Raw genomic sequence first — 21,004 nt, 5'->3', positions numbered from 1 at the left:
ACCTAAAGACAAGACCCAGACCACAGGGCTGAACACAGAGAGCTCCAGCTTTAACCCTGTCAATATCCACATCCACATCCCTGCTCCCACAGTCTGCAGGACTCATCTGTAAGTACATGCTTGAACTTTAATGAGAGGTGACACCCCAGGATGACAAGGTGCATCTTCCTGAAGGGTTAATTTTACTGGGTAGCAATTGAAAACATTTCCTTCTTCGGGCGTGGTGGCGCCTGTAATCCCAGCACTAGGGAGGCAGAGGCAGGCTGATCTCTGTGACTTCAAGGCCACCCTGGTCTCCATAGTGAGTCCCAGGCCAGCTGGGGCTACAGGGAGACCCTGTCTTAAAAAGACCAAAAAAAAAAAAAAAGTTTCCTTCTTAAACAAACATGGAATATCACACAAGATTCATTACAGTTTTAAACAGGAACTTTCAAAGAAATGGTGGCCTTGTGCACACAGATATAAGGGTACTGGTCTACCCACCCTTCTCTGTTCCAACAGGAACACTGGGAACTGAGAACACTCATGTATCTTCACGGACACTCTCATTTTGTAAGGTTTTGCTCTCTGGAAATGCCTTAAAGTCACAGGTCAAACCAGCCCTGCCAGCTGTGTTCAGCGGGAGACCACGAGCAACACGTGACTACGTCCAGGGCAGGGTTACTAAGAGCAGTGCTGCTGCAGAGCAGAGGAGAGCTGGGAGCAGGTTCCTTTCTGCTGGCTTCCTGTGGCCCATCTAATCTGACTGCTCTATGACCCAAGAGGGTCCTTCCCATTTATCCTGAGTCAGGGCGAAAGTGCAAAGCACTGTACCCCAAAGGGCTTTTCCTTAAGGCAGTTTCAGTTTCCCATCCAAGAAACCATTAAGAGTGTCATTAATAAATTTTGGGTGGTGTCTTGGGAATGTTTTTACTGAAAAAAGTCAAATATGCCCCACATAAATCCTTTCCGAAATCAGCCCAGGGCTTACCCAAAAGCTCTCAAGCAACTGGAATTTCTACCTCTGGGCACAGTACAGGGGTCCTGGGATTCCTAAACATCATCATCCTGATGGCTATATCCTTAAACACCGATCTATCATCATCCTTCAAATCCCCCTTTCTCCTTATCTAACCTAAATAACCAGATAAGTCCAACACTCCTGGGCTTTGCTAAATAGGTTTAAATATTTCAAGTTCTGCCAACTCCCATTTCTCCTGCCTTTTTGGTTTTGACTAAAAAGTTAAAGAAATATTTTGCAGGAAACCACAGGGTCCAGCATCATAAATCTGTCTGCTATTTTCTGTGCAGGCTGTGCTCCCCAAAGTCTGCAGCACATGGAGGAGAAGAAAGTGAGCGTGGGCTGAGGGCAAATGCTCCTCTCTTCCAGGGCAGTGCTGCCTTGCTGTGAAATGGCTCCCCAGGCCCTGCAGCTCTCTACCAGTCTCTCCCAATACTGCTCTCAGTACTGCTGCACTTGTGCAGAGAACCGAGCACTCGCATGGCTGTCTGTCCTGCTCGGCCTGGTCTGCTTGGGAGAGCAACAGGCTCTTTCATATAGAGTCTGGTACCACAAGTGTGGCTGCATTGCTGCCATTTTCATAAACTTTACTTGGGAACAGACAAATATGGCTTAATACATGTAGACTAGAAGACGCAACCTGAGCCAGCAGAACACTGTCTTGGAAAAAGCTTCCTGTTTTGGTTCCAAACCACATATACGACACAGTTAACAAATGTAGTGGGGGATGCTAGTCAGAGACATGGATGCCCGGGCCAGAGGCTCTGCTGTCCTCCACTCTTTTCTCCACCCCTACCTGTCCTCCTAAGGACTATTCGATTGCATGGAAACATTGGAAGAAGTTGGGTAGCTGTCTGTCTGGAATGCCCACACACTCTGACAAGGAGAGGAACTTACTTGGAAGTATTTTAATCTGAAAGAATATAAGGAGGCGGGTTCCCTATAAATATGACTGTGTTCAAATAAACACAAAAAGAAGCCAGTGTTTCCTGTAAGACTACAACTCAGATGGATTACTGGAAGGAGTATTCTTTCACAGTTTTATAGCTTATTTTGCTATCATCTGGTCAAAAGTTGGGTCATTTAAAACATAGATGCTAAGATCTAAGCCTTTGCTTAGATGAAATATGGCAAAGGAAACAGAAAATCTCTTCCAAGTGCAGACTCAGAGGCAGAACTCTTGGACTCTTGGGTTCTATTCCTGGCGTGGTCCCTGGGCTCAGGTCAGTCCTCGGTCAGAATCTCACTTCTAATCCCTTCAAACCATTTGTTAGTCTCTGTTGTCTAAACAGCAGGGAAAAACCCTGAGTAACACCCTTGGATCTTGTTCAATCAACCAGGATGGTTGGAGATGGTTATAGCTCACTTCCAAGAAGCTGGGATCATTTATCCTGGGTAGAGTCAGTATGTTCCAGAGAGAACTTGGTGTCATCGGAGCAACCCTGGAGACAAGGACACATTTCTCCACCTGCAGGGAGCTCTGTGTTCCTTTAACATGACCTGAACACAATACTGCCCAGTCTTTCTGTAGCTCTTCATAGCTTGTACATTAAAATAACTCTGGTTGGGCTTTAAACCCTTGAGAGGTAGAATTCAGTTTTGCTCTCTGGAAATTCCTTAAAGGTTCAGGTCAAACCAAACATGCTCAGTGAGTTCAGAGCAATACTTTGTACAATTAACAGGTATATCTAATCTCTCATTTACAGTTGAAAAAAGCTGAGGTATAGACAGGCTAGAGATCTGACCAAAAGCACAGGGATAGTAAGTAAAGGGGTTGGGACTCTGATCAACTGTTTTCTGGGTCAAGTGCTCTCCTCTCTTTAACATATGGCTTCTCATTAATAACCTGGACCTGGACAAACACACAAAGGGAGACCGGTGAAAGGGCTACTGCCTGGCCCTTCAGAAGATTCTATCCCACCTTTTCAGTGCAACAAAGGACACTGTGATTGATCCACAGTGGGCATGGCTGCATGGTGTTCCCACTCATGGGCCCCACAGGAGCTGAGAGACAAGCAGAAGCTAGATAACCCCTCCTGTGAGTGGCTGATGTCCACAGGCCCACACACTCTTCACTGAGCTCTGCGGCTTGTTTCTAAAGTAAGTGTTGAGGTGGGAGGCTGGGCTGGGGTCAGGAGGTAGGATGCCTGAGCCTGGCTTTACCATTTCCAGCCAGCTGTATGGCTATGGATAGACCCCCAAGACTTTCTGAACCACCTGCCCATAAAGCTCAAAGATGAGTGGGACAGGTCAGGGAGAGGCCTGGGGCAGCGCCTGCGGCTCAGTGAGTTCATTACAAGTGGTCTGCTCTGGGTGGTTCCTTTGTATCTGGAAAGGATTCCCTCTTCTCTTTGCCTGGTCAATCTCACTTGCACTTCAGCTTCCATCTCCAGAAGAATAACACATCTTGACTCCTCAGGCCCCAGGCTGGTTATCCTCCTGCTCCCATGACCTCTGATCAGACCCATCACTGTACCTTCTGGGGCCATCTAGCATCATTTTGCAATTAATGATTTATATATATATATATATGTATGTATACACACATATATATATAATTATTATTATTATTATTATTTTTGGAGACAGAGTCTCCTTGTAGCCTTGGTTGACCTGGAACTCTCTTGCAGACCAGGTTGGTAGAATCCACCTCCCTCTGCCTCCCGAGTGCTGGGATTAAGGCTGTGTGCCACCACACCTGGCCTTTATATGGCTGTTTGAAGTCTGCTGCCCTGATTTAATCCTCAGTTTGGGACAGTCTTATTTCCTGCTATATCCCCAGCTTAGAGTTCACAGGAAATTTCAATCATTTACTGACTAGAAATGGATGAATGACTAGATGACACTAAATCAAACTTTCTGTGGAAATGCTGATCAACTAGTAAAAATGACAAGAATATTTCTATTCCTGCAGCTACCATGGTGCCATGACTTATGCTCCTGGAAAGGATACAAAACCTCATGGAGGATTCCAAAGTGGCAGCACACAAAAGTTCAAACGATTTCTTTCTAGTCAACACCATTAACCTTTAAAGCATAGAATAACTTTTTATTTAAGATTTATTTTTATTTTTAAATTATATGTGTATGTCTAGGTGGGTGCGTGTGGGGGGTTCCCATGCACATGTGAGTGCAAGGCTCATGGAGGCCAGAAGAGGGCACTGGGTTTTCTGAAGCTGGAGTTAGAGGTGGTTGTGAGTCACCAAACATGGGTGCTGGGAACCAACTCTGGTCCTCTGCAAGAGTGGTACTCACTTTTAACCCGTGAGTCATGTCTCCATCCCCTACTTAAATCTTTTTGAGCAAATAGACCAATTTCATTTTGGGGTTTTAAAAATAAGAATAGTTCTTGGGGAATTCTTTAGGGGTCTGCATTTGTCCTTATACTCTGTTAGGCCTTGCTGTTTGAGGTGGACTTCTCGGGCTTTGAACAGAAATAAAAACCTGATTGGAAATTTTCTGGAGGTCTCTCTACTGCCCACCCCTCCTCACTATGGCATGCATGCCTCGAAACATACTCCAGGGCTGTTTCAGCTTTGTATCTGAGAATAGAATGTAGCTTAACTAAAGTAAACTCCACAGCCCTCACCCCTCACCACCCCCCTCCTTTTAGAGCAGCTGCTTCCAGATGGAAGATATTCTGGCAGAACACACTGCACAGTCCAGGTCTATAATCTTAAGTACTTCCCACTGCAGCAACGTGTCACTGGTGAGGTTCTCTGGTGACAAAGGGATTCATTTTAATTGGGGCTGACTTCATTTGAGTCATATTGAGGGAGCAACAGAGTGTGGGCATGACCTAGCCTAGCCTTCTAACAGGCACACTACTTCACCCAACCACCAAGGCAGCAGTGAACTCCCTCTGGACTTAGTGGAATCCAGCCCAGCTCAGAACAGCAGCCCTTATCACACCCTTTTTTGATAAGTAGCCTCAACTGGTCTCTTTGGAGAAGGAAGGCTAAAAACAGGCCATTAATCAAATACCTAAGTTTAAGTGGCTAGGTTCTGTGGGATTTGGAGCTGCTTGGGCATTCTCTGATTTCTAGTCCTAGCTGGTGTCAGGACAAGACAGCATCCCACAGCAGAGCCACAAACTTGCTTATGGGAGCAGGGACAGCTTCTCATCATGAGCTTGGAGGACTGGCTGGCATTTTTGACTAGAAGGAAGACTAAGAAGGAACAATCCACATGGTGAACCACAACTGCATGGATTCTAGATCTACATTGGGTCTAAGAGTGAAGACAGTTAGCAGTAAACTGACAGGCTTAGCAGGTACAGTTAGTTTGGGAAGTTCATAATGATACAATCCTATTTTTGACCTCTCTAACAAACAAAACAAACAAAAAAAATCAAACATAATATTACTTTACCTATTTATGGATAAATCCATGCCATCTTGTGGGGGTGGGGGTAGGAGTGTGAGACAGTTTTGTGTGGCCCAGGCTAACCGTGAACTGTCTATGTCCTTAAACTCCTGGTCCTTTGCCTTTACCTCCCAAGAACTGAGACTGTAGTGTGTCCTATCAGTCCTTCATGCTGAGAGGTTGTGTTGTTTCTGGTTCTCATTATCTTTGTACTAGGCGGGTCAAGCATTTCTACTATATGTATTCATATCATACAGCATATAACTAAGGTAGAAAGCATATCATTAAACACATCACTGTGGATTAGAGGAGCCTCAGGCCTGGGCTCAAAACTGAAGACCCCTTACCACATGATCACTGACCTGGGACCACTGAGTGTAGCTGTGTCTCTCACCGCCTGGGCTGTTTCGGATGCAAAATCCAGTGCACCTGCCACTGGCTTGGTCACAGTACCAACAAGTCCTTTGCCAAGGCCAGATATGAAGCCGCTGACACCCCCTTCTGTCTTCACACCTTCTACTGTTGAGGTTATAACACTGGTCAATCCACCAATGATACCTAGTGAAAAAATAAGGGTTACAGCCACCTGGCCAAGAACAAAACTGAAAGTGCTTCAAGTCAAGCCCCTCAGCTCTGAGCCCGCAACAATACCCTAAAGGCAGTCTGTTTCTCTCTAGATAGGCCACAGACGGGAGCCCAGTGGACTTGTCTTGAATCAATGGATGGTGTGACAGATTGTGAGTTAGAAGGAAAGTGTGTTCTGGTTAAATAAAAACAACAGCAGCAGCAACAGAACGGGCTGGGAATATATTCAGAGTTCAGTGGATAGAGCGCTTTAGTCCTGGGTTTGATTCTCTAGCACTGCATAAAAACGGGTATAGTGTGGCACATGCTTATAATTTTAGCACTCTGGAGGCAGAGACAAAAGGATAAGAAATTCAAGGTCATTTTCAGTAACATAATGAGTTCAAGGCCAGCCTGGGATAAATGAGACCCTGCCTCAAAAACCCAAAAGCAATCAATCAGTCAATCAATCAAAGAAAAGGCTGGGAAGTTAACAGTGGCCATTTTTTTTCCCCTCAATTCCAGATTTTTGGTAGCACATGGGCAATGGAGAAAGATGCAGAGAATGAGTGAAAGCAACAGAAAACTAGAAAAACAGGGTCTGTGGGAAACGTTTGAAGATCCTTTGAAACATAGAAGGCAGAGAGATGGCTAAATACATGTTTTCAGTTTCCCACAGATACTGTGAGACCAGCCAATGCCACCAAATGTGTAGCATGGCTGTGCAACTGTGCAACACTGCATGCTTTGCTGAGGCCATTCTAGTAGGTCCTAGAGCCTTCATGAAGGCTCCTCAATAGCTGCCAAGGCTAAACAGGACCCTTGGAGGGTCAACTCAAAAGACTTAAGTCAAAGAAGGCATTCAAACAGTTTGAAGGCTAACAGCGATGGCTGAAAGAAACCCAGAAATGGTTACAAGTCGGCAAAGGCCATGAAGGTCACAAGCACTGCAGGGAAGAGGCAGGCCCTGTCCAGGGAACACTTCCAGGACTTGGGCCAGGGACACTCACAGGATGTTTACCCTCTAACAGTAGGGGTGTGAGGAAGCTCTCTGCACGCTTCAGCTCTAGTGAGACAAATTGGGAAAGGAGATTCGTTGGGCGAGACTGTACTAACAAATCACACCATTTCTTTCATTTCATTTGCTCTAGGGAGGCAGTATCTGTGTCCTGACCTTTTGAACAGTGTTCCAGGCAGAATGACTAGGACCTGAGAGATGCACTTTGATGCATCCAGGGCAAGGACGACTTCAGTCTTTTTTATTATTGTTATGACATTTAGTTATCTGTGTGTGCATGCACATGAGCTGCCACAGCACGTATGTGGTCAGAGCACAGCTTGTAAGCATATGTTCTCTTCTTCCACCACGTGGGGCCTAGTAATAGAACTGAGATTGTCAGGGGCAGCAAGTATCTTTACCCACTGAGCCATTGTGCCTACCCCAGGACTTCCATTTTAAACTAAGACTGAACGGGTTCTGCTTCTTACCATGTAAGAGTCTTTTCTTCCTGAAAGGGATACCACCTCTTTGGATGGGGTGAGCCACTGGTTCTGGGCTTAGATTGGCCTAACTGGTTCTGGAGTGGGTGTGCACATCATCAGAAGGATCCTTGATTGGAGATGATTTTGCAACTTTGAATAAAACACCCCTATTCTTAGCATATGGTTGTGTTCATCTAAGAAAATGAGGCCAGCCACTTCTCTCTGGAGAGAGGGTGGCAATTACTGATAGCAAAGTATTTAATTTTGATTAAAACAGCCCTCTAGTAGTTACTATATTATTGTTACAGTTAATAAAGAATGAGTAAATACTTGATCCCAAAGGATTACCCCAAACTCAACTTTTAGGGAAAATCTAGAAATAGATTAAATCATCCAAACTTTACATTCGCAGAGCCTAATGCTCACCTGGGAGTCTCCCTTTGTAGTGGAGCAGCCTCGGGAAAGCAAAGGCATTTTCATCCGAATCTCCCCACTATAATACACACTGCCTGTTAAGCATGTAACAAATATGATTTTTGTTATCTCTATGCCCCTATATTCTTTCAAATGCAGGTAATCATGAGTGGTCAGTCTGGATGACTGCCATAGCATCACAGGATTCCTAGGATCTGGGTCAAATAGTTCAACTTGCTAACCATCACTTAAGGAAGAGCTATGAGCCAGGAGATCTGAAATGGCCTTATGCTTTCCTGGATCCAGTCTACCTGACAGCAAGCCACACACACTGGCCCATGACCAATTGAGACTGCCATAGGTGTGCTATCATTAACTCCAACTTGGGCACTGGAGCTCGCAAATGTCATCTGAGTTGGAACTTAAGAGGTCGCAAAGGTGGAGGGGGGCAAAAGGACTGAGGGAAGAAGGATTTGGCACAGGTCTGGGGAGCAGCACCTGGCTCTGTGTGGCTGAAGGGCCAAAAGGTTAGGGGACACTGGTAAAGAATTTGCTGGCATGGTATTTCCAAAGACTCTGAATGCCACACTTAGAAGTTTCTGAAAAAAATGCAGTAAAGAGGCAAATGGGTGAGAACTGAAATACCAGAAGTCAGAGATGACACGTTAGCTGGCACCGCCTTGTAATTAATCAAGGCCTTAGCTCTGCAGCCACTTTCACATTTCAGTCTCTCTGGAAGGAATGAGTGACAAGCAGAATGCAGGTCATATGTACGGGGGTCAGGTATTGCTCCTAGAAGCCATCCACCTTGCTTTTTACTGCTGCTGCTATTGTTTTTAATAGTAGGTTGCTAAGCCAGGCGTGGTGGCGCACACCTTTAATCCCAGCACTCGGGAGGCAGAGGCAGGCGGATCTCTGTGAGTTCAAGGCCAATCTAAAAAAGAGATAGGAAGAGGGAGGAAGGGAGAGAGCAAGAGAGGAGAGAGAAAGAACACAGACACACATTGGTGTGCATGCACTCCTGTAGAGGGGGTAGAGGCAGAGAATCTGCAGTTCAAGGCCAGTTTTGGCTACCAAAAAAAAGTGAGGCTGGGGATGCGGTACTCTGTACAAAACAATAGTAGGTAGAGTACTAGCCTAGAATGCCCTGAGTTTGACTCCAAGAACTGCAAAACTGGGTGTGATTACAGGAGAATCACAAGTTCAAGGCTATGAGGTCAGCCTGGGCTATGTAAGAAAAAAAAAAAAAAAAAAAAAAAAAAAAAAAAAAAGAGTTGGTCTCTCACTAGGACCTGAGTTTCCCTGATTCTGCTAGTCTGGCTGGCCAGCAATTCTCAGGGATCTGCCTATCTCTGCCTCAGCAGGGACCACCATACCTGGCTTTTGATGTGGGTGCTGGGGATTGAACTCAGGTCCCTACGTTTGCATGGCAAGCACTTTACCCCTGAACATCGGAAGGCAAGGCAGCCTCTCAAAGCAGCAGCTCCAGATTCAAGAAGGAGGTTTGGTGGATTAACACCTGATGTACCTCGGGAATAGGAGCAAAGAACAGAAAAGAGCTGCACTATGCACTGCCACCCGAGAAGGAACAAGGCTGCCCACCAGTCGTCACTTTCCCACTGCAAGGAGGATCAAAGAAAGTGGCAGCAGCAAGTACACCAGGACCTGGGCCAGGACGCCACTACTCCCAGCTTTCCCTTTCCTCCTGGTACCCCAATGGATGCAAAGGGTGTGAAGGACCATGGCAGGAGGGGTAGTCTTCCTCAGGCCAACTTCAAATGACTTACCATGAGCCAGGCCGTGGATGCCGGCCACAAGGTGCTCTCCGCTCGTGGCTGCATGATACCTGATGTACTCCCGCTCTGACTGGTGCCGGTTGTCCATCGTCTTCCCCAAGCCATCTGATAATGTCCCAGCAAACTGAAATGGAGAGGAAACAAAAAGGAACCCTAAAGCCTCAGCATTACTTTTACTATTTTAATTGTCTTAAATAAATAGCATGCCTTGCTCCTAGCTAGCAGTCAGTAAATAGTGAATACAGAGGAGTAACTGAATTACATATACTGTCTGCCCCAGCAGAGGGGCTCTCAACAAGAATGCAAAGTCACTATACAAACTCCCTCATGGCATTTACCTTCCATAATATTGGATGAGCATCCTGAATCCAAAAAATTTACACCTAAAACGTTCTGAATCTAAAACTTTCTGAGTGCTGATATACTACCACAGGTGAAAAATTCCACATCTGACCCCATGTGAGGGGTTGCAGTCAAAATGCTGGTGCAGCAAACCTGTATGAAGTCACCCTCAGGCCACGGGTGTGAGGTGCATATGAAGCCCAGTGAATGATGTGTACCCTTGGGTCTTCTCCCCACAAGATCTCATTATACAAATGGAAATATTTCCAAAGCTGGAAACCCCAGAAATCTGAAAGACTTCTGTGCCCAAGTACAGAGCAGATAAGAGCTACTCCACCTATGTCCCTGAAAATTTACCAAGAAGTTAAAGATGTAGAGGCTAGGGAGATGGCTTAGCAGATAAAAATGCTTGTAGTGCAAGCATGAGGACTGAGTTCAGATCCCTAGCACCCATGTAAAACACTGGGCAGTGCCTAGCATAAGCCTATAACCCCAGTGCTGAGGCCAGGGGGCAGAGACAGCAGGATTAGCAGGGTTTGCTGACTGCCAGCCTATCTCTAGGTTCAATGAGAGCACCTGTTTGAAGGAATAAGGTGGTGCATGACAGAGCAGGATACCACGTCCTCTGGCCTCTGCATGCATGTATGGGCACATACACGTAGACATACACAATATATATATACACACACACACACACACACACACACACACACACACACACACACACACACAGCATACAAAATACACACACACACAAATTAGGTTACAGTTGTAACAAAATGGCCTTGGGGAGAGAAGCAATAAAGTAAAATTTGCGATTCTTTGGTAGTAAGGACACAACACTGTTCAAAGAATCAGTTGGCCTCAAAACAGGAAGTAAGTCAGACTATTGCTCTAGGGTTTGGTATCAAAGTCTGTGGAGAGGCAGCTAAGGGTACAGTTCAGAGGTGGGAGTGCTTTCCTAGCAGACACAAAGCACTGCATTTGATATAAACAATAAAAAAGGAGAAATCAACCTCCCTGAAGCTATGTCTTCTTTCACTCATTCAATGATTACCAAGTGCCAGTCAGGTGCCCAGCCCCATTTATCAAAAGAGAAGGGAGTGGTAAAAAGATTAACAGTGGACTTGAACCCATGACTTCAAGTGCAAACCCACCCTCCCCCACAAATCAGAGAAGGATTTTATTTACCCTGGCATACTTTAACCAAAGAAGCTGTCTCATCCATCAAAGTTGGATAAAAAGGACATAAAATCCTGTTTTGTCACCAGACAATTTGAAAAGGTTTAACGTGACAGTTAATATACCACACGGCACTTATCATCATCATTCAGGCATAAAAAGAGAAGGGTATCAAATATATAATTAACCTTCTCAGGAAGGATCTACCAAAACAAGTGGTTTACGTGCCAATGACCCAGGACTAACCTTTCAGAAAACTCACAGGAATGTTATTTAGATATAAAGTTCAATAGAAAGACTGGAGACAAACAGCCTGCCTGACCTGGACACTGGGCAGCCTGGAGGACCCAGGACACCGGGCAGCCTACAGGACCCAGGACACCGGGCAGCCTGCAGGACACAGGACACCGGGCAGCCTGCAGGACACAGGACACCGGGTAGCCATCTGGGGGCTCTTTTCATTCTGACTTGGGGGAGGGAAGGCTGCTGGGTATGCATAACACAGATCAGATCTTCCCAGGAAAACATCAGTTCCGAGGTTTTTTGACCTGAGTGACAGGTGAGTTCTGGACACAGAGGAAGAAACAGCAATGCTATGTGTAGGAGTGGCTCCTGGTGCCAGCTATGGGAACACTCAATCCTTTCACGCGACTCAGACACTTATGCGACCTAGGGCATGATCACGGAGCTTCCTGGAAGCTGTTTCTCCATCACTGTTTGCTTTTTCTGCCGAACCTTTTCCACCACCCTATGGTTACCAACAGAATATAGTTAATGGGAATTTATTTTACAGTTCTTCTAGGACAATGTGAGGCACTATGTGACATCACTAAACATGGAACTGCAGTCAGCCTACCTGAGAGCCGCCACAGTACTGAGAGCCATGGACCTAAACATCTGCCTAAGCTAAATGCCAGGCTGCTCTTGAACTCTGTGGGAGCTTTGTGGCTCTGAGCAAGGCAACCCACCCCACCCCTAAGCCTCCCTCTGCCCTGGGGAGTGGCGACAGTACCGACTTTTTATCTTGGGGTTGGAAGGATCAGCAATAGAGCTTGGGGTCTGGTATCCAGTTAGCATTCTTACTGTTCTTAGCTACTAATCCAAGGAGAAACATCCTTTCAAAGGTTTAGAACTGTGGCCAATTGCACTAGGGCTTAACGTTAAAAAACCCACTCTTCACAGCAGATAAGCATAAGCCCCCCAGAATGAATTTTTAGAGTGGGAGCATGTATGAGTTTAGAGTGCCAGGTTGCATGATTTCCAAAATCTTCTCCAGCTCTGATGTTAGATATCTATGACCCAAGGCCGAATATCTTTATAAAGCGCTGGCCCTGGGCCCCGCATGGATTTAGGCACTGCTGAGATAAGGACATCAGCCTTAGTCCTATTCTCCCAGAGCTGCCAACCTGAGTGCAATAATAGCAACTACCTACATGAATCAGCCTGCACCCAGGACCCATAGCATAGGATGCCAGCACTCAGGAACCCAGACAGGAAGAAATGCAGCCCTTGTTTGGGAAAAGGTCAATGAATTCCTGCTGTGTTCTGGAATCATGTACGTTGACAGAGGTCTTCACTCATGGTCTGGACAAAAACACCCATGTGCCAAGGCCCCAGGGGTGGTGAAGTCACAGTCACGTGGAGCATGTCAGTAGGGCGTGTCTGCAGGAGGCCTGGGAGCACCCAGGCTGCCTTCAGGGTCTTGCTCAACTCAAGAAGAGAGAAGTCCTGGGAAGAGAGCTTACACGAAGGTCCCTGTACCTACTTCTGGCTGCTGACCAGGACAAAGACACTCACTTTTCTCCCCCTAAGAGAACATGGAGAATCATGCAGGAAGAGAGCCCAACATGACTCCTGCCGACTCCCCTCAGTGAAGCTAGTCAAGCCTTGTGAATCAAGGCTCATGAGGGAGCCTGCACCAAGTGTCACAGCCATCTGGTTCTGCTGCAGCTTCCCAAGTGCTCTCTATACTTAGGCTCCATGTTGACCCAAGAGACCCAAGGGTGACCCAAGAAAAGTCACTCTCCCTTCTAAATTCTTCTTTGATGACTCATTTTTGTTTTGTTTTGATACAGGGTCTCACTATGTTGCCCCAGACTGTAGGCATGTACCATTCCATCTGGCTACATGCCACATGCCTCACCCAACTGAATGTACTGTTCTTATTTCTCTGCCTATAAACTACTTGTGCTAGCCAGTCTTTGTCACTTAAGTATAGAAATCCTAACAGGCTAATACTATTAAGTCTTCCCTCTTTGAAAGCAGCTTTTTGGTCTGGTTTGGGAATAAGGTCCCAGCACTTAGGACATGAGGTGGGAGGATCAGGAGTCCCAAGTGCTGGGATTGCAGGCATGTGGCACTATGCCCAGCAGAAAGCAGCACTGAGAGCGGAAAACGGGCAGATCCTGAAATCTGTGATCTAACCCAAACATGGACTGATGGGAGATTAATCAGCTCCCACCATTTTACAGGAACATTTTTGAACCAAAGCTAGACAGAAGATGAACACAGTGGTCAACGCAGTTGCTTCCTTTCACCCTGGAACATGGTTACCTTAAATCCACCTCTCATTCCCACCCCAGGGAGCAGCTAAAACATACCCATCACTGCTTCTCCCTCACAGACAGTGTGAGCGCATGTAGGCTGTAGAGGGAGGGGTTCCTGGATCACCCATCGAGGTGCCCAGGGCTTTATCTTCTCTGAGGCTGGGAAGCATTACCTCAGCATGTCCTCAGCTTTGAAAGAGATCAGAACAGGGTGGAGACACCCACAAGAATTACATTATCATGGCTGGAGTGATCTGACCCAGGACATTATCTCTTCACCCCCTGACCCACTGTGTTGACATATGAGCCCTGGAGGGTGACATTCAGAGTATTCAAAGGAGAGTGACTCCCAGAGGCACCAGTGGAAAGGCTCAAAGTCCTCAAGGTACAGCAAGTTCAACTTGGCTACGTGGCAGTCAACACCATGGGACTCACTGTGGCCGCCTAGAGGGTACGATGAACAATCAGAAGTGGGTTCTGCCATTAAGACCTCAGTCAAGAGGGGTGTTGGTAGCTTAACAGAAACACAACCACACCGGAGTTCAAACTCTAACTGTGACACGTAATAGCCGAGAGACAGCAGAGGAGGGCCTTAACTTTTAGCCCCCCCAAAAAGCATCACTTTGGAGGATGCTGTAAGGATTGTGTATCATGTGTGCTGTACTTACCACTGAGTGGACACAGAAAGGCCACTCTGTAAAACAGTACTGAGTTGTCTGAACTGCAACATGGGAGCAATGGGTTCCACCAGGCATCTGGCAGCTTCCTCCAGTTGGGTGCATACTGTCTGCAGATGGGCCTAAAAACTTTGGCATCTGGGAGGTACTCTGTGGAAGAGCTGTCACTCTGCTGGTTATAATCACTACCTCCACACCAGAAGGGGATTTGCAGAGTTAAGCTGAGCTAGCTTATTTTGTTGCAAGTTCAAATTTATGAAAATACTTAAAGCTTCAAGTGAACGTCAGCCTAGCTAACATGAAAGGGGCCAGGAACAGAATGTCCTTCGGAGCCCTGCTGGTACACTTCCAGCCACTTCCCTGCTTTAGCTGAGGCTTCAGCACTTGCCACGCTTGTGAATTCTGGCCAGAGTCCAAAGTGATTAACTTCTATAAAGCAGTATTTTCAGTAAAGGGGTAAAACCCTCAGAAGTACTTTAAGATGCCAGCTCTCCTGAACAGCTAATACACACTGTGCATCAACACTGTATCTTCCAAAAATAATCCCATTGTCCATACACACAGAGACACTGTGAGCTAGCCTGGGCTTGGGGCCTGGCTCTGAACGGTTCATTTCATAAAACAGAAATTTAAGTAGACGTTGGAATGGTGCAAGGGAAAATATTCACACTGTGTCCCTCTGTTCTGTCAGTTTTCCTGACCTTTTACGATACTCAGCAAACATGGGGTGCCAAAGGTATTCGGCCAGTGTAACAGGAGCTCAGGGTTTAGTTTCTCCCCATTCTCGAAGGTTTCCTTTCACAGTTATTTACCTAATGGAAAGTTTCTCTTTAATATCTTTGCCTTGCCAAGGCAAACTGCCCGTGACAGTATCTTCCCTGTCACCAGGACAGGTGGTGACCACATTTCACAGGAAAAGGATGACAGGACTCTACAGCATGAGGGAGAGGTTCTATTTTCATCCAAGAGCAAGGCAGTATAGTTGTGAGTCAGCTACCAGCACTGCCAAACACACAGAGAACTCACATCTGCATGCTGTGCCTGCAGGTGGAGGGCGCTTTGTGTGGTCCCACTACGCTGGAGGCCAGAATGCAGGAGCAGAGCAGGGGAGTCTGCCTGTCACAGACGGCCCATCACGGCGAGAGCCACCTAGCTTGCCTGCATCTCAACGCATCCATCTGCAGGATGAAGACATTTTCTAATCTAGAGGTTTGCTTCAGGGGTTCAGGAGGCAATTAAAGCAGAATATGGGGTCCGGTGTCTGGCCGTCCATTTTAACAAATTTCTCAGAAGTAGTTTGGAACTTTAAACTTCGGAGTAATTTTCAACTTTGCTAGTGTTAGATAGCAGGAAAACTTCCTTCAATTCAGGTGAGACCCATGTCACTTCAAAACTAAGGTCTTAAACATTTCCTTCTTTTCAGTATCACTAACAGTCAAAATAAAAAATTATTCCAGGGCTGAGACTGTAGCTCTGTGGTACAACAGTCTAGGTTTAATCCCCAGCATCAGGCACAACCAAAATAAATAAACAACTTGGAGAAGAAAGCATTCAGAAAATTATTCTGTGAGTGTTAACTTTACATTGAAGAATTTTTTTTTGCAATACTTGTGAACAGAATTAAAGAAAATTATGCCCCCACCCCCAAATTGGTAACTATCTTTCACTGATAAGAGGCAGCTAGTCTTCACTTGGCCAAAGGGGTAAGGGGTGGGGGAAGTGGGGATGAACATTTTTTTTTTTTAAAAGGCAAGGAACAAGTTGGGGTTTGGTGAAAAGGGGGCATTTTTAGACCCCAGATTTTGTGAAGCAGAGCAGGCTTCTCCAGGTCTACTTGGCCATGGAGTCTATATAGTCCTTAGGGTGTAGACTCCAGGCAGGGAGTCCTGAATAAAGACATTTGAAAGCCAGCCTGACACACTACTTCAGCGGCACCTCCAAGTCAGTGACCTCGCTTTCCCTGTTCTCTGGAACCCCGAGGCCCTCCTGCACTCAGCCATGTCCTGTGTTGCTATTTCTGCCATTTCATGGACAAACACTTATCAGGCCACAGTCACTCCTTTTCAGTAAGAAACAAAGTTATCCACAGCCACCCGAATTATCTCAGAGCACAAGGTCTAAAGGCATGCAACAAGGTCCAGCCTGGAGCCTGTGCTGGGGTCGTGACTGGCCTGAGGCACACGCCAGCTGAACTGGCAAGTCTCTGCTGTTCTGCAACTGTGACCCAGTTATGAACTCAGATGTTGTTTCAGATTAATCCGGAAGCTCAGAGTGGTTTGAAGCACTTCCATAATAGGATTTGGCTTTTTCTTTAAAAAGCTTTGGAAAAGTTTGCTATAAGGCCTAAAGCACAGAACAGAGGCAGCCTCAGGGAGACAGACTTTCAGCAACAGATGACAGTCAGTCCAGTCCTGGGTTATTTTCCACATTGAGTATAAGAATTACGCAGGCAAGGTGCCCCTTTTCATTTTTACTTAAATATATTTACTGCATGAGGGGTGTGTGCATGCTTGTGTGCTACCGTGTGTGTGTGGAGGTCAGAAGACAACTTGCAGTAATTGGTTTCCTCCTTCCGCCTTGTGGGTCCTGAGGATCCAACTCAGGCCGCCAGACTTGACAGCAGGTGCCTTTACCCGCTGAGCTGCCTCAATGGCACAAGGTGCCACTTTCAGTGTAGTTGTTCATAGAACTTGGCCTTTCATTGGCTACACTTACTGCAGGGAGGTTTTCCTGGCAGATGGATGGTGGCTGTGTTGAAGATGTCACCCCCACCACCCCCCATCCCCCACTGAGAATCCTGTGATAGGCACAGAGGAGAGCTGAAGGTGGCCCCACAGCTGTGCATTCCTAACAAGGCTCGCAGCAGGTACCAAAGGCTCAGCCTGAGTAGCATGCCAGAGTAGGAGAAAAATTCCCTCTGTGCTGGTCACACTATGCTGCCCACCTAAGACGGTGAATCAGTGCAACTCTTCAGAGGCACATGGACATTGAAAAGAAGTCCCAGGGCCACCTCTGCCACTAGGATTGGTTGGGTGAACTGAGAAACATGGCCTTCAACCTTGGGACAGAGGACACCACCCTGTAGTTACCCAGTGAGACCTTAGCTAGAAAAGCACTCAAGTGAGACTCAAAGCCATGTCAACTCAAAGGGTAACTACTGCACATCCTCCTCCTTTTTATTTTTATTTTATTTTATTCTATTAATTTTTTGGTCTTTTTGAGACAGGGTCTCCCTGTAGCCCCAGCTAGCCTGGAACTCACTATGTAGACCAGGCTGGTCTTGAACTCACAGGGATCCTCCTACCTCTGCCTTCTTCTGCTGGGATTAAAGGCATGTGCCACCAAGCCCAGTGCGTTTTTTAAAAATTAACTTTATTACTATTGGGGTGTGTGTGTGTGTATGTGTATGTGTGTGCATGCACGCACAGCAGATGTGTGGAGGTCAGAAGACTACTCTGTGGAGTCATTTCTCTCCTTCCACCTCTTACACAGGGTCTAGGAACCAAACTCAGGTCATCAGGTTTATACAGTAAACATTTTTACCCACTAAATCATCTTAGCAGACCCCTTTCTTTCTCCTAATGCACCCCACCACCACCACTGAATCTGCAAGTCTCACCCTGAAGTATGGGAATCACCTTGTGCCCATTCTGAAAAAAGGAAAGACAAACATGTCACTTATAAATCGACTAAAATCTCAAAGTACAGAAATCCAGAGAGGGGGCATTCCTCAATAGGAAAGAAGCACAAGTTCATCTCTCCTGACACAGCAGGACTCTCCCTTGGGAAGCACTGTGTATCTCGGAATGCCAATCCAATGCCAAAACCTCGGGAAGAAAGGAGGAGTGAGGTCATGAAGAACCATCTCAAAGCCAGGCAGCAGCAGCAAACTTCGAGCTGCAAAACCCAGGTAGGTTCTAGGCATTTGGTAGCGATCTTCTCCCACAGGTTCTTCAGATGAATGAAGTCAGAGGCAGAAGAGGAGAGGGAAAACACCCAGTGCTGAAGACCACAGCTCACCCTTTGAAATACACACGCAGGCCACCGAGACTGGCCAGTAGCAGGTGCTGCTCTGCCGACTGCACCTGTAAAACCCTTTGGCTGTCTCAGTCCTCACAAGAGCCCATGGAATACAGCTGTGACCATCCCCACTTTACAGATGGAACTGAGAAGACCATGGGTACGACAACCAGGAAGGTCCCTTCCCGAATAGCACAGTGAGAGAGACACGAGCGCACACCTTTCCTCTTCAAGAAGTGAAGCTGAGGAAGGAGCCAACAAGCATACAAATGATACCGTTTCTGAAAACAGTGGAGGACAAGGTGGAGGACTCAGGCTCCATCTTCCCCTGCTGACCCATACCTCTGACTCAGGCTCCCTCTTCATCTCATCACCCAGTCCTCACCCTTGGCCCTGCATCCCAGGAACCACTTTTCCCCAAAACTATTTTCACAACCTGAAACAAGCCCCAGGGACATAGGAAGCATGGCAAAGTCCATCCTGAGCGTGACACTGCACCATCCCAGACCACATGGACCACTGAAACTGGGAGGGTACATGGAAGCTAAGAGACCAGCAACTGCAAGAGCCCCGACGGTGGACAAGGTGCCTGCTCTTCTGCCCCGGCTTTTGATGGAGAAGGGCTTCCCGCAGGATGTGGAGAGCCAAAGCTACAGTATTTGCTTGGTCAGAGCTGGTCAGGTCTGGTCTGGTCAAGCAAATCTAACCCCAGAAAGAAGCTATTGTTCTGATTTTATGTACCAGGAGCTGACCTATGTAGACACAAACATGAGGGGAGAAGACAGAAGGGCTGGAACAGGCAGAACCCAACAGAATTCTGGGGCTTAAAAAAAAAAAAAAGAATCACTATTATTTCAACTGTGAACCTAAAAATTTACAGCCACTTTTGAAAGAGATGTTTCCTTGCTTTGGAGTGTGTTACTGAATATGTCAAAGCTGTAATGAAATGCTTCTTCTAATCATGTGGCTATTAAATTAAAAAAAAAAAAAAGAATCACAAGGTTAACCCAGGTAGGCTTCCTTCCTCTTTCCCAGCCCTGCAAGTTCTCTCATCTTCGCAGCAGCACCCTTGACCCATTAAGAGTAACGTATTATTCCCTGGAAAAGCAGTTTTTAACAAAACAACTTGTTTGAGGTTGAGTGGCCAGAGCCTGCATTTGGATGCACAGTGCCGATGCTCACTTGCAGGCAGTGTCTGGGAAATTACTGCCTTTAGCACCTTGGAATACAGAGGAGTTTAGTTCGTCCTCTAGGAGGTAGGATTGGAAGGGGAGGTAGCTCAGGCTTGAATTAAGCACTCTCTATTTCTCCTCAGACTGGCTTGATCCCAGGTTCAAATGAAAGGCCCAAAGAAGGTTCTTTCTTTTTTTAAAATATTTTATTTTATTGTACGTGTATGCATGTATTGCCTGCATGTAGGTAAGTGCACCCGTGTCGTGCACTGCCCACAGAAAACAGAAGAGACTGTCAGAGTCCCTGGAACTGGAGTTACGGACAGTTGTTAGCTGCCATGTGGGTGCTGGAATTCGAACCTGGGTCTTCTGCAAGAACAGTCAGTGTTCTTAACCGCTGAGCCACCTCTCCAGTCCCCAAAGAAGGTTCTTTATAAAATGTTTCCACCTTCAGATGAGCTGAATTAATAAACTTGTACCAGGTGTTGGGGGTGCATGCCTCTAATCCCAGCACTTGGGAGGCAGAGGCAGGCAGATCTTTGTGAGTTCGAGGCCAGCCTAGTCTACATAGTGAGTTCCAGGACAGCTGGGGCTACAAGGAGATCCTGTTTCAAAAAGAACCCCGCCCCCCAAAAAAACCAAAACAAAAATCAAAACAAACAAACAAGACACAACCCTTGCAGCTTAGAAACTTCCTAACAGCTTGTCGAAAGCTCTGGCTATGCCAGCAATGTCAGAGTACCCGCAGCCTTCCTGCAGGCATTCACGTCTCCACCCTCTAAACCTCCAAGTTGACTCAAAAAGACAGTGGCATCCCCTTTATTTCTGACCAGTCTGGTGTTTGAAAGCCATTTCCAGGTTAATGGAAGGGGGAAGGGCCACAACCCAGTTACTCCAACAGCACCTTTCCAGAGGTAACTAATGGGCCTAGGTATTCTGCTTTCAAAGAAAGCCTCCAGTGTCTGAAAGACAGGAAGCCGGGGGCTCTGGCTCAGTGTGCTTCTTAGAAGAGAGACAACTAATCCTTGTTCGTAAGAACTCACCCACTTTCCTGCCTTGACAGGTGATTCTATAGGACTAAGGTTCTTGAGGCCTCCCTCAGGACTGCAGGAGTGAGGTAAACAGTCTCAACCCGAGAGCTCCATCCCCATCCCACCCTTCTACTGTCCGCTTTCCCAAAAAGAATCCTTCCTTGGGAGGCTTCCCTTCAGGCATCAGGCTTTGTTCTCTGTTGAAACACAAGTCCCTCTGGGAAAGTTTTGCTGTCACTATTTCACACTGCCAAGGAAAACTCTGAAAACAGCTCTGCAGGGGAAGCATGCACAGGTGGGAATCAAAGTATGGGCATCCAATGGCAGAAGGGACAATATGGTGGTTTGAAAGAGAATGTCCTCCATAGGCTCCCATAGGCTCCAAGTATTTGAGAACTTTGTCCCCACTTGAT

General features: G+C 46.6%; 1 protein-coding gene across 1 annotated transcript in view; it reads right to left on the bottom strand.

Moving 5' to 3' along the window:
- Positions 1-21,004, bottom strand: part of Vps13d (vacuolar protein sorting 13 homolog D) — a 250,567-nt gene that overhangs the window by 39,115 nt on the left and 190,448 nt on the right. Inside the window, exons 65-66 of the mRNA XM_008849943.3 lie at positions 9,613-9,745; positions 5,728-5,923 (exon numbers count right to left, since the gene is read on the bottom strand). Of these exons, the coding sequence (XP_008848165.2) occupies positions 5,728-5,923; positions 9,613-9,745 (329 nt within the window). The remainder of the gene's footprint in view (positions 1-5,727; positions 5,924-9,612; positions 9,746-21,004) is intronic.

Source organism: Nannospalax galili, unplaced genomic scaffold, assembly GCF_000622305.1.
Source record: "Nannospalax galili isolate Female #2095 unplaced genomic scaffold, S.galili_v1.0 scaffold1225, whole genome shotgun sequence".
Classification (NCBI taxonomy): domain Eukaryota; kingdom Metazoa; phylum Chordata; class Mammalia; order Rodentia; family Spalacidae; genus Nannospalax; species Nannospalax galili.
The sequence above is the reverse complement of the archived record's forward strand: the minus strand, read 5'-3'. Positions and strand labels throughout refer to the sequence as shown.